At 42.6% G+C, this 15887-nt stretch overlaps 1 protein-coding gene across 1 annotated transcript; it reads left to right on the plus strand.

Moving 5' to 3' along the window:
- Window positions 1-5209: 5209 nt before the first annotated feature.
- LOC137260820 (coadhesin-like) lies at window positions 5210-15400 on the plus strand. The gene is made up of 10 exons (XM_067798382.1): window positions 5210-5216; window positions 6727-6912; window positions 7012-7224; window positions 8847-9032; window positions 9802-9990; window positions 10967-11152; window positions 11922-12110; window positions 13087-13272; window positions 14042-14230; window positions 15207-15400. The coding sequence occupies exons 1-10, from the start codon at window positions 5210-5212 to the stop codon at window positions 15398-15400; spliced, it is 1725 nt and encodes a 574-aa protein (XP_067654483.1).
- The last annotated feature ends 487 nt before the right edge of the window (window positions 15401-15887 follow it).

A 15887-nucleotide genomic window follows, 5' to 3' on the forward strand; every position in this document is an offset into this window, starting at 1 on the left:
TAAGTGTATCTAACGCTTCGAATACAATCGTTGTGGAACATTTGAATACATTGTGAAAGAATTAGTGAAATCATAAAAGATGTAAATACGTTTCAATATAGCTCTGACAACTTACGGGAAGTGTCAATAATACGATTATGAACCATTTTGATGATGACTTCTTTTGGAAATTGCAAAGAGCACCCGTTGGGATTGCGTTGAAACCTTACGTTTTGTAGACGTAAGAGGTAATTGACGGTTAGTTTAGATTACTTGCATGGCTTGTGAAAACCGACTGTCTGCAGATCGTTTTTCACAATGTAAGTCACAATGGTCTGTGGATCGTTGTCTACAATGTAGGTCACAATGGTCTGTGGATCGTTGTCTACAATGTAAGTCACAATGGTCTGTGGATCGTTGTCTACAATGTAAGTCACAATGGTCTGTGGATCGTTGTCTACAATGTAAGTCACAATGGTCTGTCGATCGTTTTCCACAATGTAAGTCACAATCTGGACAAGACTCACAATCCCATGTCACAAAGCTAGATCATTGCAGAGTGTCGTTAAACGTAAGAGGTAACTGATGGTTAGTTTAGATTACTTGCACGGCTTGTGTAAACCGACGGTCTGTGAATCGTTTTTCACAGTGGAAGTCACAATGGTCTGTGGACCGTTTTCCACAGTGTAAGTCACAATGGTCTGTGGATCGTTTTCCACAGTGAAAGTCACAATGGTGTGTGAATCGTTTACCACAGTGTAAGTCACAATGGTCTGTGGATCGTTTTTCACAATGTAAGTCACAATGGTGTGTGGATTGTTTTCCACAATGTAAGCCAAGACCAAAAATACAGTACATTTCGGAAAAATCTGTATGCCATTCTGACATTCCAAGAAATAATTCTAGGCTTAGTTATAACCTAAATTCTGAAAGTATTGACTGATGCTGAAGTAAAACATTTGGCGTGGTAAAAGAAACAACCTGTTATGTTCAAATGCGCCAATACTAGGGTCATATTGAAACAAAGTATTGTTCAAATAACGTCATATGCTTAAATGGTGTAAGTATAGCGTATATAAGTATATACATCCTCCTCCCCTCAAGCTAAACATCTGGTTTCCATTTCACTGTGTGTTGGGTCTGTGTGTGGTGATTCAAGCTAAACGTTTCGAAATATTTGTAAGAGGAGTGTGCAGATATTCAGCTACTTACATACCCACAACACAGAGCGAATTATGGTGGAAATCCACAGCTATTGTAGACGATTACACTTGCTCAAGAATTCCTCTTTCTTCTATTTCACTTTCCCACACTGAGGTATACATTCTTTTTGTATTATTACCAATTAGTATGAAGGGACATGTAGGTTAAGAATAAAACGCTATGTGCGTCAGTATAAGGGTCATTTTAAAGTAAAGAATATTTGAAAAGATGTCACATGATTAAATGTTACAGTTGACGGAAACGTGTCAGTATGGACACAGTGGGTTAACAGTTCGTGTTCAACAAGCTGCGGACCAGGAGTGAGTACGAGAACCAGATTCAGGACATGCACCAACCCATCACCAGCATTTGGCGGAAGAAACTGTACGCAACAGCTGGCTGCTTTTGAAGTCGTCAGCTGTACAGAAGGAAACTGTCCGGGTTTGTACACACTGCTATTTTATACTGACTACTTGGTTTAGGTCGCGGACTCACGTCAAATATCCCTTCGAAGTTTTTTGCGAGAGAATGAAAAGCTGATGGGTCTATGTCACAGATATAAGCAGAGCCAATCTTGTGTGCCATATGAAATAGGTCTGTTCAGCCCTTACTACTATCTATGGTAATAACATTAGAGGAACCGTGCAGAGCATTTTTAAGCGGCCAGCCATGAGATGGAAGCACAAGACCTAAACAAAGTAGTACAGACGTGAATGTTGAACTAAAGGTCTGACATTGGATCTGTCAAAGTATTAGTAGACATTGAGAACGAACTTCAAGCGTCACTGCAAAATCGCAAGTGTGTCTTGAATGTGTGTCCGAAGGGATTAAGAAACGTGTCAACACAAAAACAGTGATGACACTGATATAAAATGATGCATGAAACTCTACCATGACACAAGATGTTCACTTCTACCGACATGACCTCTCATGAAATCATTCATTAAAACTGAGTGCTGATGAGTGAGTGAGTGAGTGAGTTAAGTTTTACGCTACACTCAGCAATATTCCAGCTATAGGGCGGAGGTCTGTAAATAATGGAGTCTGGACCAGACAATCCAGTGATTAACAACATGAGCATCGATCTGCGCAACTGGGAACCGATGACATGTGTCAACCAAGTCAGCGAGCCTGACCACCCAGTCCCGTTAGTCGCCTCCTACGACAAGCATAGTCGCCTTTTATGGCACGTATGGGTTGCTGAAGACCTATTCTACCCCAGAACCTTCACGGGTCGAGTGCTGATTAGAATTGGAGAGGTATGAAAACTAAGTGTAAGGGTCAGAGCATGGGAGAGGAACGGCCATAATGTAGAAATGTGACCTATCATATCAGTGAATTATCCTGTTGAATTGACCTTTTCTACTGTTCGTTGTGCAGTTGATGGAGGCGTAACAGAGTGGTCACAGTGGTCCGGCCCCGCATGTGATTGTGCAGGTGGAAGTACGAGGGTTCTTAACAGGTCCAGGACGTGTACCAATCCTACACCTGCAAATGGTGGAAGATTCTGCAATGAAACTTTGAATGAGTCAGTGACAAGAAACTGCAACCGCAGTAACTGCCCGGGTAAATAAGCATTTCTTTCACTGAAGTAGATTTATCATACCACCGTCTCCATTTGGGAAAGACGTGCCCACTATTCTAGGCTAGGCCATGTTCGTTCAGCACTTTTGTTTCTGTCATCAGTTGATGGAGGCGTAAGTGAATGGAGTGAATGGGTCGATGGGGACTGTTCACAGACGTGTGGAGAAAATGTTTTCCGACCTCGAACAAGAAACAGAACATGCACCAACCCGGAACCCAGAAATGGTGGACTCGACTGTCAAAACATACTAACTGAAAGAATAAATATTAGCTGTACCCTTCCTAATTGTCCAAGTAAGTTTGTTTGTGTTTTCATGTTGTCAATATCCTGTCATGCATTCCAAGTTGTGAGAGTGTAAGTATAGTGGGTAGAAATAGGTTAAATCCTTCTCCCCTCAAGCTAAACATCTGGTTTCCATTTCACTGTGTGTTTGGTCTGTGTGTGGTGATTCAAGCTAAACGTTTCGAAATATTTGTAAGAGGAGTGTGTAGATATTCAGCTACTTACATACCCACAACACAGAGCGAATTATGGTGGAAATCCACAGCTATTGTAGACGATTACACTTGCTCAAGAATTCCTCTTTCTTCTCTTTCACTTTCCCACATTGAGGTATACATTCTTTTTGTATTATTACCAATTAGTATGAAGGGACATGTAGGTTAAGAATAAAACGCTATGTGCGTCAGTATAAGGGTCATTTTAAAGTAAAGAATATTTGAAAAGATGTCACATGATTAAATGTTACAGTTGACGGAAACGTGTCAGTATGGACACAGTGGGTTAACAGTTCGTGTTCAACAAGCTGTGGACCAGGAGTGAGTACGAGAACCAGATTCAGGACATGCACCAACCCATCACCAGCATTTGGCGGAAGAAACTGTACGCAACAGCTGGCTGCTTTTGAAGTCGTCAGCTGTACGGAAGGAAACTGTCCGGGTTTGTACACACTGCTATTTTATACTGACTACTTGGTTTAGGTCGCGGACTCACGTCAAATATCCCTTCGAAGTTTTTTGCGAGAGAATGAAAAGCTGATGGGTCTATGTCACAGATATAAGCAGAGCCAATCTTGTGTGCCATATGAAATAGGTCTGTTCAGCCCTTACTACTATCTATGGTAATAACATTAGAGGAACCGTGCAGAGCATTTTTAAGCGGCCAGCCATGAGATGGAAGAACAAGACCTAAACAAAGTAGTACAGACGTGAATGTTGAACTAAAGGTCTGACATTGGATCTGTCAAAGTATTCGTAGACATTGAGAACGAACTTCAAGCGTCACTGCAAAATCGCAAGTGTGTCTTGAATGTGTGTCCGAAGGGATTAAGAAACGTGTCAACACAAAACAGTGATGACACTGATATAAAATGATGCATGAAACTCTACCATGACACAATATGTTCACTTCTACCGACATGACCTCTCATGAAATCATTCATTAAAACTGAATGCTGATGAGTGAGTGAGTAAATGAGTTAAGTTTTACGCTACACTCAGCAATATTCCAGCTATAGGGCGGAGGTCTGTAAATAATGGAGTCTGGACCAGACAATCCAGTGATTAACAACATGAGCATCGATCTGCGCAACTGGGAACCGATGACATGTGTCAACCAAGTCAGCGAGCCTGACCACCCAGTCCCGTTAGTCGCCTCCTACGACAAGCATAGTCGCCTTTTATGGCACGTATGGGTTGCTGAAGACCTATTCTACCCCAGAACCTTCACGGGTCGAGTGCTGATTAGAATTGGAGAGGTATGAAAACTAAGTGTAAGGGTCAGAGCATGGGAGAGGAACGGCCATAATGTAGAAATGTGACCTATCATATCAGTGAATTATCCTGTTGAATTGACCTTTTCTACTGTTCGTTGTGCAGTTGATGGAGGCGTAACAGAGTGGTCACAGTGGTCCGGCCCCGCATGTGATTGTGCAGGTGGAAGTCCGAGGGTGCTTAACAGGTCCAGGACGTGTACCAATCCTACACCTGCAAATGGTGGAAGATTCTGCAATGAAACTTTGAATGAGTCAGTGACAAGAAACTGCAACCGCAGTAACTGCCCGGGTAAATAAGCATTTCTTTCACTGAAGTAGATTTATCATACAACCGTCTCCATTTGGGAAAGACGTGCCCACTATTCTAGGCTAGGCCATGTTCGTTCAGCACTTTTGTTTCTGTCATCAGTTGATGGAGGCGTAAGTGAATGGAGTGAATGGGTCGATGGGGACTGTTCACAGACGTGTGGAGAAAATGTTTTCCGACCTCGAACAAGAAACAGAACATGCACCAACCCGGAACCCAGAAATGGTGGACTCGACTGTCAAGACATACTAACTGAAAGAATAAATATTAGCTGTACCCTTCCTAATTGTCCAAGTAAGTTTGTTTGTGTTTTCATGTTGTCAATATCCTGTCATGCATTCCAAGTTGTGAGAGTGTAAGTATGGCGGGTAGAAATAGGTTAAATCCTTCTCCCGTCAAGCTAATCATCTGGTTTCCATTTCACTGTGTGTTTGGTCTGTGTGTGGTGATTCAAGCTAAACGTTTCGAAATATTTGTAAGAGGAGTGTGTAGATATTCAGCTACTTACATACCCACAACACAGAGCGAATTATGGTGGAAATCCACAGCTATTGTAGACGATTACACTTGATCAAGAATTCCTCTTTCTTCTATTTCACTTTCCCACATTGAGGTGTACATTCTTTTTGTATTATTACCAATTAGTATGAAGGGACATGTAGGTTAAGAATAAAACGCTATGTGCGTCAGTATAAGGGTCATTTTAAAGTAAAGAATATTTGAAAAGATGTCACATGATTAAATGTTACAGTTGACGGAAACGTGTCAGTATGGACACAGTGGGTTAACAGTTCGTGTTCAACAAGCTGCGGACCAGGAGTGAGTACGAGAACCAGATTCAGGACATGCACCAACCCATCACCAGCATTTGGCGGAAGAAACTGTACGCAACAGCTGGCTGCTTTTGAAGTCGTCAGCTGTACAGAAGGAAACTGTCCGGGTTTGTACACACTGCTATTTTATACTGACTACTTGGTTTAGGTCGCGGACTCACGTCAAATATCCCTTCGAAGTTTTTTGCGAGAGAATGAAAAGCTGATGGGTCTATGTCACAGATATAAGCAGAGCCAATCTTGTGTGCCATAGGAAATAGGTCTGTTCAGCCCTTACTACTATCTATGGTAATAACATTAGAGGAACCGTGCAGAGCATTTTTAAGCGGCCAGCCATGAGATGGAAGAACAAGACCTAAACAAAGTAGTACAGACGTGAATGTTGAACTAAAGGTCTGACATTGGATCTGTCAAAGTATTCGTAGACATTGAGAACGAACTTCAAGCGTCACTGCAAAATCGCAAGTGTGTCTTGAATGTGTGTCCGAAGGGATTAAGAAACGTGTCAACACAAAACAGTGATGACACTGATATAAAATGATGCATGAAACTCTACCATGACACAATATGTTCACTTCTACCGACATGACCTCTCATGAAATCATTCATTAAAACTGAATGCTGATGAGTGAGTGAGTAAATGAGTTAAGTTTTACGCTACACTCAGCAATATTCCAGCTATAGGGCGGAGGTCTGTAAATAATGGAGTCTGGACCAGACAATCCAGTGATTAACAACATGAGCATCGATCTGCGCAACTGGGAACCGATGACATGTGTCAACCAAGTCAGCGAGCCTGACCACCCAGTCCCGTTAGTCGCCTCCTACGACAAGCATAGTCGCCTTTTATGGCACGTATGGGTTGCTGAAGACCTATTCTACCCCAGAACCTTCACGGGTCGAGTGCTGATTAGAATTGGAGAGGTATGAAAACTAAGTGTAAGGGTCAGAGCATGGGAGAGGAACGGCCATAATGTAGAAATGTGACCTATCATATCAGTGAATTATCCTGTTGAATTGACCTTTTCTACTGTTCGTTGTGCAGTTGATGGAGGCGTAACAGAGTGGTCACAGTGGTCCGGCCCCGCATGTGATTGTGCAGGTGGAAGTCCGAGGGTGCTTAACAGGTCCAGGACGTGTACCAATCCTACACCTGCAAATGGTGGAAGATTCTGCAATGAAACTTTGAATGAGTCAGTGACAAGAAACTGCAACCGCAGTAACTGCCCGGGTAAATAAGCATTTCTTTCACTGAAGTAGATTTATCATACCACCGTCTCCATTTGGGAAAGACGTGCCCACTATTCTAGGCTAGGCCATGTTCGTTCAGCACTTTTGTTTCTGTCATCAGTTGATGGAGGCGTAAGTGAATGGAGTGAATGGGTCGATGGGGACTGTTCACAGACGTGTGGAGAAAATGTTTTCCGACCTCGAACAAGAAACAGAACATGCACCAACCCGGAACCCAGAAATGGTGGACTCGACTGTCAAGACATACTAACTGAAAGAATAAATATTAGCTGTACCCTTCCTAATTGTCCAAGTAAGTTTGTTTGTGTTTTCATGTTGTCAATATCCTGTCATGCATTCCAAGTTGTGAGAGTGTAAGTATGGCGGGTAGAAATAGGTTAAATCCTTCTCCCGTCAAGCTAATCATCTGGTTTCCATTTCACTGTGTGTTTGGTCTGTGTGTGGTGATTCAAGCTAAACGTTTCGAAATATTTGTAAGAGGAGTGTGTAGATATTCAGCTACTTACATACCCACAACACAGAGCGAATTATGGTGGAAATCCACAGCTATTGTAGACGATTACACTTGATCAAGAATTCCTCTTTCTTCTATTTCACTTTCCCACATTGAGGTGTACATTCTTTTTGTATTATTACCAATTAGTATGAAGGGACATGTAGGTTAAGAATAAAACGCTATGTGCGTCAGTATAAGGGTCATTTTAAAGTAAAGAATATTTGAAAAGATGTCACATGATTAAATGTTACAGTTGACGGAAACGTGTCAGTATGGACACAGTGGGTTAACAGTTCGTGTTCAACAAGCTGCGGACCAGGAGTGAGTACGAGAACCAGATTCAGGACATGCACCAACCCATCACCAGCATTTGGCGGAAGAAACTGTACGCAACAGCTGGCTGCTTTTGAAGTCGTCAGCTGTACAGAAGGAAACTGTCCGGGTTTGTACACACTGCTATTTTATACTGACTACTTGGTTTAGGTCGCGGACTCACGTCAAATATCCCTTCGAAGTTTTTTGCGAGAGAATGAAAAGCTGATGGGTCTATGTCACAGATATAAGCAGAGCCAATCTTGTGTGCCATAGGAAATAGGTCTGTTCAGCCCTTACTACTATCTATGGTAATAACATTAGAGGAACCGTGCAGAGCATTTTAAGCGGCCAACCATGAGATGGAAGCACAACAGAAATCACGACATGTATGATACTGACACTATTATCCAAGACCTAAAGAAGTAGTACAGACGTGAATGTTGAACTAAAGGTCTGACATTGGATCTGTCAAAGTATTCGTAGACATTGAGAACGAACTTCAAGCGTCACTGCAAAATCGCAAGTGTGTCTTGAATGTGTGTCCGAAGGGATTAAGAAACGTGTCAACACAAAACAGTGATGACACTGATATAAAATGATGCATGAAACTCTACCATGACACAAGATGTTCACTTCTACCGACATGACCTCTCATGAAATCATTCATTAAAACTGAATGCTGATGAGTGAGTGAGTGAGTGAGTTAAGTTTTACGCTACACTCAGCAATATTCCAGCTATAGGGCGGAGGTCTGTAAATAATGGAGTCTGGACCAGACAATCCAGTGATTAACAACATGAGCATCGATCTGCGCAACTGGGAACCGATGACATGTGTCAACCAAGTCAGCGAGCCTGACCACCCAGTCCCGTTAGTCGCCTCCTACGACAAGCATAGTCGCCTTTTATGGCACGTATGGGTTGCTGAAGACCTATTCTACCCCAGAACCTTCACGGGTCGAGTGCTGATTAGAATTGGAGAGGTATGAAAACTAAGTGTAAGGGTCAGAGCATGGGAGAGGAACGGCCAAAATGTAGAAATGTGACCTATCATACCAGTGAATTATCATGTTGAATTGACCTTTTCTACTGTTCGTTGTGCAGTTGATGGAGGCGTAACAGAGTGGTCACAGTGGTCCGGCCCCGCATGTGATTGTGCAGGTGGAAGTACGAGGGTGCTTAACAGGTCCAGGACGTGTACCAATCCTACACCTGCAAATGGTGGAAGATTCTGCAATGAAACTTTGAATGAGTCAGTGACAAGAAACTGCAACCGCAGTAACTGCCCGGGTAAATAAGCATTTCTTTCACTGAAGTAGATTTATCATACCACCGTCTCCATTTGGGAAAGACGTGCCCACTATTCTAGGCTAGGCCATGTTCGTTCAGCACTTTTGTTTCTGTCATCAGTTGATGGAGGCGTAAGTGAATGGAGTGAATGGGTCGATGGGGACTGTTCACAGACGTGTGGAGAAAATGTTTTCCGACCTCGAACAAGAAACAGAACATGCACCAACCCGGAACCCAGAAATGGTGGACTCGACTGTCAAGACATACTAACTGAAAGAATAAATATTAGCTGTACCCTTCCTAATTGTCCAAGTAAGTTTGTTTGTGTTTTCATGTTGTCAATATCCTGTCATGCATTCCAAGTTGTGAGAGTGTAAGTATGGCGGGTAGAAATAGGTTAAATCCTTCTCCCGTCAAGCTAATCATCTGGTTTCCATTTCACTGTGTGTTTGGTCTGTGTGTGGTGATTCAAGCTAAACGTTTCGAAATATTTGTAAGAGGAGTGTGTAGATATTCAGCTACTTACATACCCACAACACAGAGCGAATTATGGTGGAAATCCACAGCTATTGTAGACGATTACACTTGATCAAGAATTCCTCTTTCTTCTATTTCACTTTCCCACATTGAGGTGTACATTCTTTTTGTATTATTACCAATTAGTATGAAGGGACATGTAGGTTAAGAATAAAACGCTATGTGCGTCAGTATAAGGGTCATTTTAAAGTAAAGAATATTTGAAAAGATGTCACATGATTAAATGTTACAGTTGACGGAAACGTGTCAGTATGGACACAGTGGGTTAACAGTTCGTGTTCAACAAGCTGCGGACCAGGAGTGAGTACGAGAACCAGATTCAGGACATGCACCAACCCATCACCAGCATTTGGCGGAAGAAACTGTACGCAACAGCTGGCTGCTTTTGAAGTCGTCAACTGTACAGAAGGAAACTGTCCGGGTTTGTACACACTGCTATTTTATACTGACTACTTGGTTTAGGTCGCGGACTCACGTCAAATATCCCTTCGAAGTTTTATGCGAGAGAATGAAAAGCTGATGGGTCTATGTCACAGATATAAGCAGAGCCAATCTTGTGTGCCATAGGAAATAGGTCTGTTCAGCCCTTACTACTATCTATGGTAATAACATTAGAGGAACCGTGCAGAGCATTTTAAGCGGCCAACCATGAGATGGAAGCACAACAGAAATCACGACATGTATGATACTGACACTATTATCCAAGACCTAAAGAAGTAGTACAGACGTGAATGTTGAACTAAAGGTCTGACATTGGATCTGTCAAAGTATTCGTAGACATTGAGAACGAACTTCAAGCGTCACTGCAAAATCGCAAGTGTGTCTTGAATGTGTGTCCGAAGGGATTAAGAAACGTGTCAACACAAAACAGTGATGACACTGATATAAAATGATGCATGAAACTCTACCATGACACAATATGTTCACTTCTACCGACATGACCTCTCATGAAATCATTCATTAAAACTGAATGCTGATGAGTGAGTGAGTGAGTGAGTTAAGTTTTACGCTACACTCAGCAATATTCCAGCTATAGGGCGGAGGTCTGTAAATAATGGAGTCTGGACCAGACAATCCAGTGATTAACAACATGAGCATCGATCTGCGCAACTGGGAACCGATGACATGTGTCAACCAAGTCAGCGAGCCTGACCACCCAGTCCCGTTAGTCGCCTCTTACGACAAGCATAGTCGCCTTTTATGGCACGTATGGGTTGCTGAAGACCTATTCTACCCCAGAACCTTCACGGGTCGAGTGCTGATTAGAATTGGAGAGGTATGAAAACTAAGTGTAAGGGTCAGAGCATGGGAGAGGAACGGCCATAATGTAGAAATGTGACCTATCATATCAGTGAATTATCCTGTTGAATTGACCTTTTCTACTGTTCGTTGTGCAGTTGATGGAGGCGTAACAGGGTGGTCACAGTGGTCCGGCCCCGCATGTGATTGTGCAGGTGGAAGTACGAGGGTTCTTAACAGGTCCAGGACGTGTACCAATCCTACACCTGCAAATGGTGGAAGATTCTGCAATGAAACTTTGAATGAGTCAGTGACAAGAAACTGCAACCGCAGTAACTGCCCGGGTAAATAAGCATTTCTTTCACTGAAGTAGATTTATCATACCACCGTCTCCATTTGGGAAAGACGTGCCCACTATTCTAGGCTAGGCCATGTTCGTTCAGCACTTTTGTTTCTGTCATCAGTTGATGGAGGCGTAAGTGAATGGAGTGAATGGGTCGATGGGGACTGTTCACAGACGTGTGGAGAAAATGTTTTCCGACCTCGAACAAGAAACAGAACATGCACCAACCCGGAACCCAGAAATGGTGGACTCGACTGTCAAGACATACTAACTGAAAGAATAAATATTAGCTGTACCCTTCCTAATTGTCCAAGTAAGTTTGTTTGTGTTTTCATGTTGTCAATATCCTGTCATGCATTCCAAGTTGTGAGAGTGTAAGTATGGCGGGTAGAAATAGGTTAAATCCTTCTCCCGTCAAGCTAATCATCTGGTTTCCATTTCACTGTGTGTTTGGTCTGTGTGTGGTGATTCAAGCTAAACGTTTCGAAATATTTGTAAGAGGAGTGTGTAGATATTCAGCTACTTACATACCCACAACACAGAGCGAATTATGGTGGAAATCCACAGCTATTGTAGACGATTACACTTGATCAAGAATTCCTCTTTCTTCTATTTCACTTTCCCACATTGAGGTGTACATTCTTTTTGTATTATTACCAATTAGTATGAAGGGACATGTAGGTTAAGAATAAAACGCTATGTGCGTCAGTATAAGGGTCATTTTAAAGTAAAGAATATTTGAAAAGATGTCACATGATTAAATGTTACAGTTGACGGAAACGTGTCAGTATGGACACAGTGGGTTAACAGTTCGTGTTCAACAAGCTGCGGACCAGGAGTGAGTACGAGAACCAGATTCAGGACATGCACCAACCCATCACCAGCATTTGGCGGAAGAAACTGTACGCAACAGCTGGCTGCTTTTGAAGTCGTCAGCTGTACAGAAGGAAACTGTCCGGGTTTGTACACACTGCTATTTTATACTGACTACTTGGTTTAGGTCGCGGACTCACGTCAAATATCCCTTCGAAGTTTTATGCGAGAGAATGAAAAGCTGATGGGTCTATGTCACAGATATAAGCAGAGCCAATCTTGTGTGCCATAGGAAATAGGTCTGTTCAGCCCTTACTACTATCTATGGTAATAACATTAGAGGAACCGTGCAGAGCATTTTAAGCGGCCAACCATGAGATGGAAGCACAACAGAAATCACGACATGTATGATACTGACACTATTATCCAAGACCTAAAGAAGTAGTACAGACGTGAATGTTGAACTAAAGGTCTGACATTGGATCTGTCAAAGTATTCGTAGACATTGAGAACGAACTTCAAGCGTCACTGCAAAATCGCAAGTGTGTCTTGAATGTGTGTCCGAAGGGATTAAGAAACGTGTCAACACAAAACAGTGATGACACTGATATAAAATGATGCATGAAACTCTACCATGACACAATATGTTCACTTCTACCGACATGACCTCTCATGAAATCATTCATTAAAACTGAATGCTGATGAGTGAGTGAGTGAGTGAGTTAAGTTTTACGCTACACTCAGCAATATTCCAGCTATAGGGCGGAGGTCTGTAAATAATGGAGTCTGGACCAGACAATCCAGTGATTAACAACATGAGCATCGATCTGCGCAACTGGGAACCGATGACATGTGTCAACCAAGTCAGCGAGCCTGACCACCCAGTCCCGTTAGTCGCCTCTTACGACAAGCATAGTCGCCTTTTATGGCACGTATGGGTTGCTGAAGACCTATTCTACCCCAGAACCTTCACGGGTCGAGTGCTGATTAGAATTGGAGAGGTATGAAAACTAAGTGTAAGGGTCAGAGCATGGGAGAGGAACGGCCATAATGTAGAAATGTGACCTATCATATCAGTGAATTATCCTGTTGAATTGACCTTTTCTACTGTTCGTTGTGCAGTTGATGGAGGCGTAACAGGGTGGTCACAGTGGTCCGGCCCCGCATGTGATTGTGCAGGTGGAAGTACGAGGGTTCTTAACAGGTCCAGGACGTGTACCAATCCTACACCTGCAAATGGTGGAAGATTCTGCAATGAAACTTTGAATGAGTCAGTGACAAGAAACTGCAACCGCAGTAACTGCCCGGGTAAATAAGCATTTCTTTCACTGAAGTAGATTTATCATACCACCGTCTCCATTTGGGAAAGACGTGCCCACTATTCTAGGCTAGGCCATGTTCGTTCAGCACTTTTGTTTCTGTCATCAGTTGATGGAGGCGTAAGTGAATGGAGTGAATGGGTCGATGGGGACTGTTCACAGACGTGTGGAGAAAATGTTTTCCGACCTCGAACAAGAAACAGAACATGCACCAACCCGGAACCCAGAAATGGTGGACTCGACTGTCAAGACATACTAACTGAAAGAATAAATATTAGCTGTACCCTTCCTAATTGTCCAAGTAAGTTTGTTTGTGTTTTCATGTTGTCAATATCCTGTCATGCATTCCAAGTTGTGAGAGTGTAAGTATGGCGGGTAGAAATAGGTTAAATCCTTCTCCCGTCAAGCTAATCATCTGGTTTCCATTTCACTGTGTGTTTGGTCTGTGTGTGGTGATTCAAGCTAAACGTTTCGAAATATTTGTAAGAGGAGTGTGTAGATATTCAGCTACTTACATACCCACAACACAGAGCGAATTATGGTGGAAATCCACAGCTATTGTAGACGATTACACTTGATCAAGAATTCCTCTTTCTTCTATTTCACTTTCCCACATTGAGGTGTACATTCTTTTTGTATTATTACCAATTAGTATGAAGGGACATGTAGGTTAAGAATAAAACGCTATGTGCGTCAGTATAAGGGTCATTTTAAAGTAAAGAATATTTGAAAAGATGTCACATGATTAAATGTTACAGTTGACGGAAACGTGTCAGTATGGACACAGTGGGTTAACAGTTCGTGTTCAACAAGCTGCGGACCAGGAGTGAGTACGAGAACCAGATTCAGGACATGCACCAACCCATCACCAGCATTTGGCGGAAGAAACTGTACGCAACAGCTGGCTGCTTTTGAAGTCGTCAGCTGTACAGAAGGAAACTGTCCGGGTTTGTACACACTGCTATTTTATACTGACTACTTGGTTTAGGTCGCGGACTCACGTCAAATATCCCTTCGAAGTTTTATGCGAGAGAATGAAAAGCTGATGGGTCTATGTCACAGATATAAGCAGAGCCAATCTTGTGTGCCATAGGAAATAGGTCTGTTCAGCCCTTACTACTATCTATGGTAATAACATTAGAGGAACCGTGCAGAGCATTTTAAGCGGCCAACCATGAGATGGAAGCACAACTGAAATCACGACATGTATGATACTGACACTATTATCCAAGACCTAAAGAAGTAGTACAGACGTGAATGTTGAACTAAAGGTCTGACATTGGATCTGTCAAAGTATTCGTAGACATTGAGAACGAACTTCAAGCGTCACTGCAAAATCGCAAGTGTGTCTTGAATGTGTGTCCGAAGGGATTAAGAAACGTGTCAACACAAAACAGTGATAACACTGATATAAAATGATGTATGAAACTCTACCATGACACAATATGTTCACTTCTACCGACATGACCTCTCATGAAATCATTCATTAAAACTGAATGCTGATGAGTGAGTGAGTGAGTGAGTTAAGTTTTACGCTACACTCAGCAATATTCCAGCTATAGGGCGGAGGTCTGTAAATAATGGAGTCTGGACCAGACAATCCAGTGATTAACAACATGAGCATCGATCTGCGCAACTGGGAACCGATGACATGTGTCAACCAAGTCAGCGAGCCTGACCACCCAGTCCCGTTAGTCGCCTCTTACGACAAGCATAGTCGCCTTTTATGGCACGTATGGGTTGCTGAAGACCTATTCTACCCCAGAACCTTCACGGGTCGAGTGCTGATTAGAATTGGAGAGGTATGAAAACTAAGTGTAAGGGTCAGAGCATGGGAGAGGAACGGCCATAATGTAGAAATGTGACCTATCATATCAGTGAATTATCCTGTTGAATTGACCTTTTCTACTGTTCGTTGTGCAGTTGATGGAGGCGTAACAGGGTGGTCACAGTGGTCCGGCCCCGCATGTGATTGTGCAGGTGGAAGTACGAGGGTTCTTAACAGGTCCAGGACGTGTACCAATCCTACACCTGCAAATGGTGGAAGATTCTGCAATGAAACTTTGAATGAGTCAGTGACAAGAAACTGCAACCGCAGTAACTGCCCGGGTAAATAAGCATTTCTTTCACTGAAGTAGATTTATCATACCACCGTCTCCATTTGGGAAAGACGTGCCCACTATTCTAGGCTAGGCCATGTTCGTTCAGCACTTTTGTTTCTGTCATCAGTTGATGGAGGCGTAAGTGAATGGAGTGAATGGGTCGATGGGGACTGTTCACAGACGTGTGGAGAAAATGTTTTCCGACCTCGAACAAGAAACAGAACATGCACCAACCCGGAACCCAGAAATGGTGGACTCGACTGTCAAGACATACTAACTGAAAGAATAAATATTAGCTGTACCCTTCCTAATTGTCCAAGTAAGTTTGTTTGTGTTTTCATGTTGTCAATATCCTGTCATGCATTCCAAGTTGTGAGAGTGTAAGTATGGCGGGTAGAAATAGGTTAAATCCTTCTCCCGTCAAGCTAATCATCTGGTTTCCATTTCACTGTGTGTTTGGTCTGTGTGTGGTGATTCAAGCTAAACGTTTCGAAATATTTGT

The sequence above is a fragment of the Haliotis asinina genome, chromosome 14, assembly GCF_037392515.1.
Source record: "Haliotis asinina isolate JCU_RB_2024 chromosome 14, JCU_Hal_asi_v2, whole genome shotgun sequence".
Classification (NCBI taxonomy): domain Eukaryota; kingdom Metazoa; phylum Mollusca; class Gastropoda; order Lepetellida; family Haliotidae; genus Haliotis; species Haliotis asinina.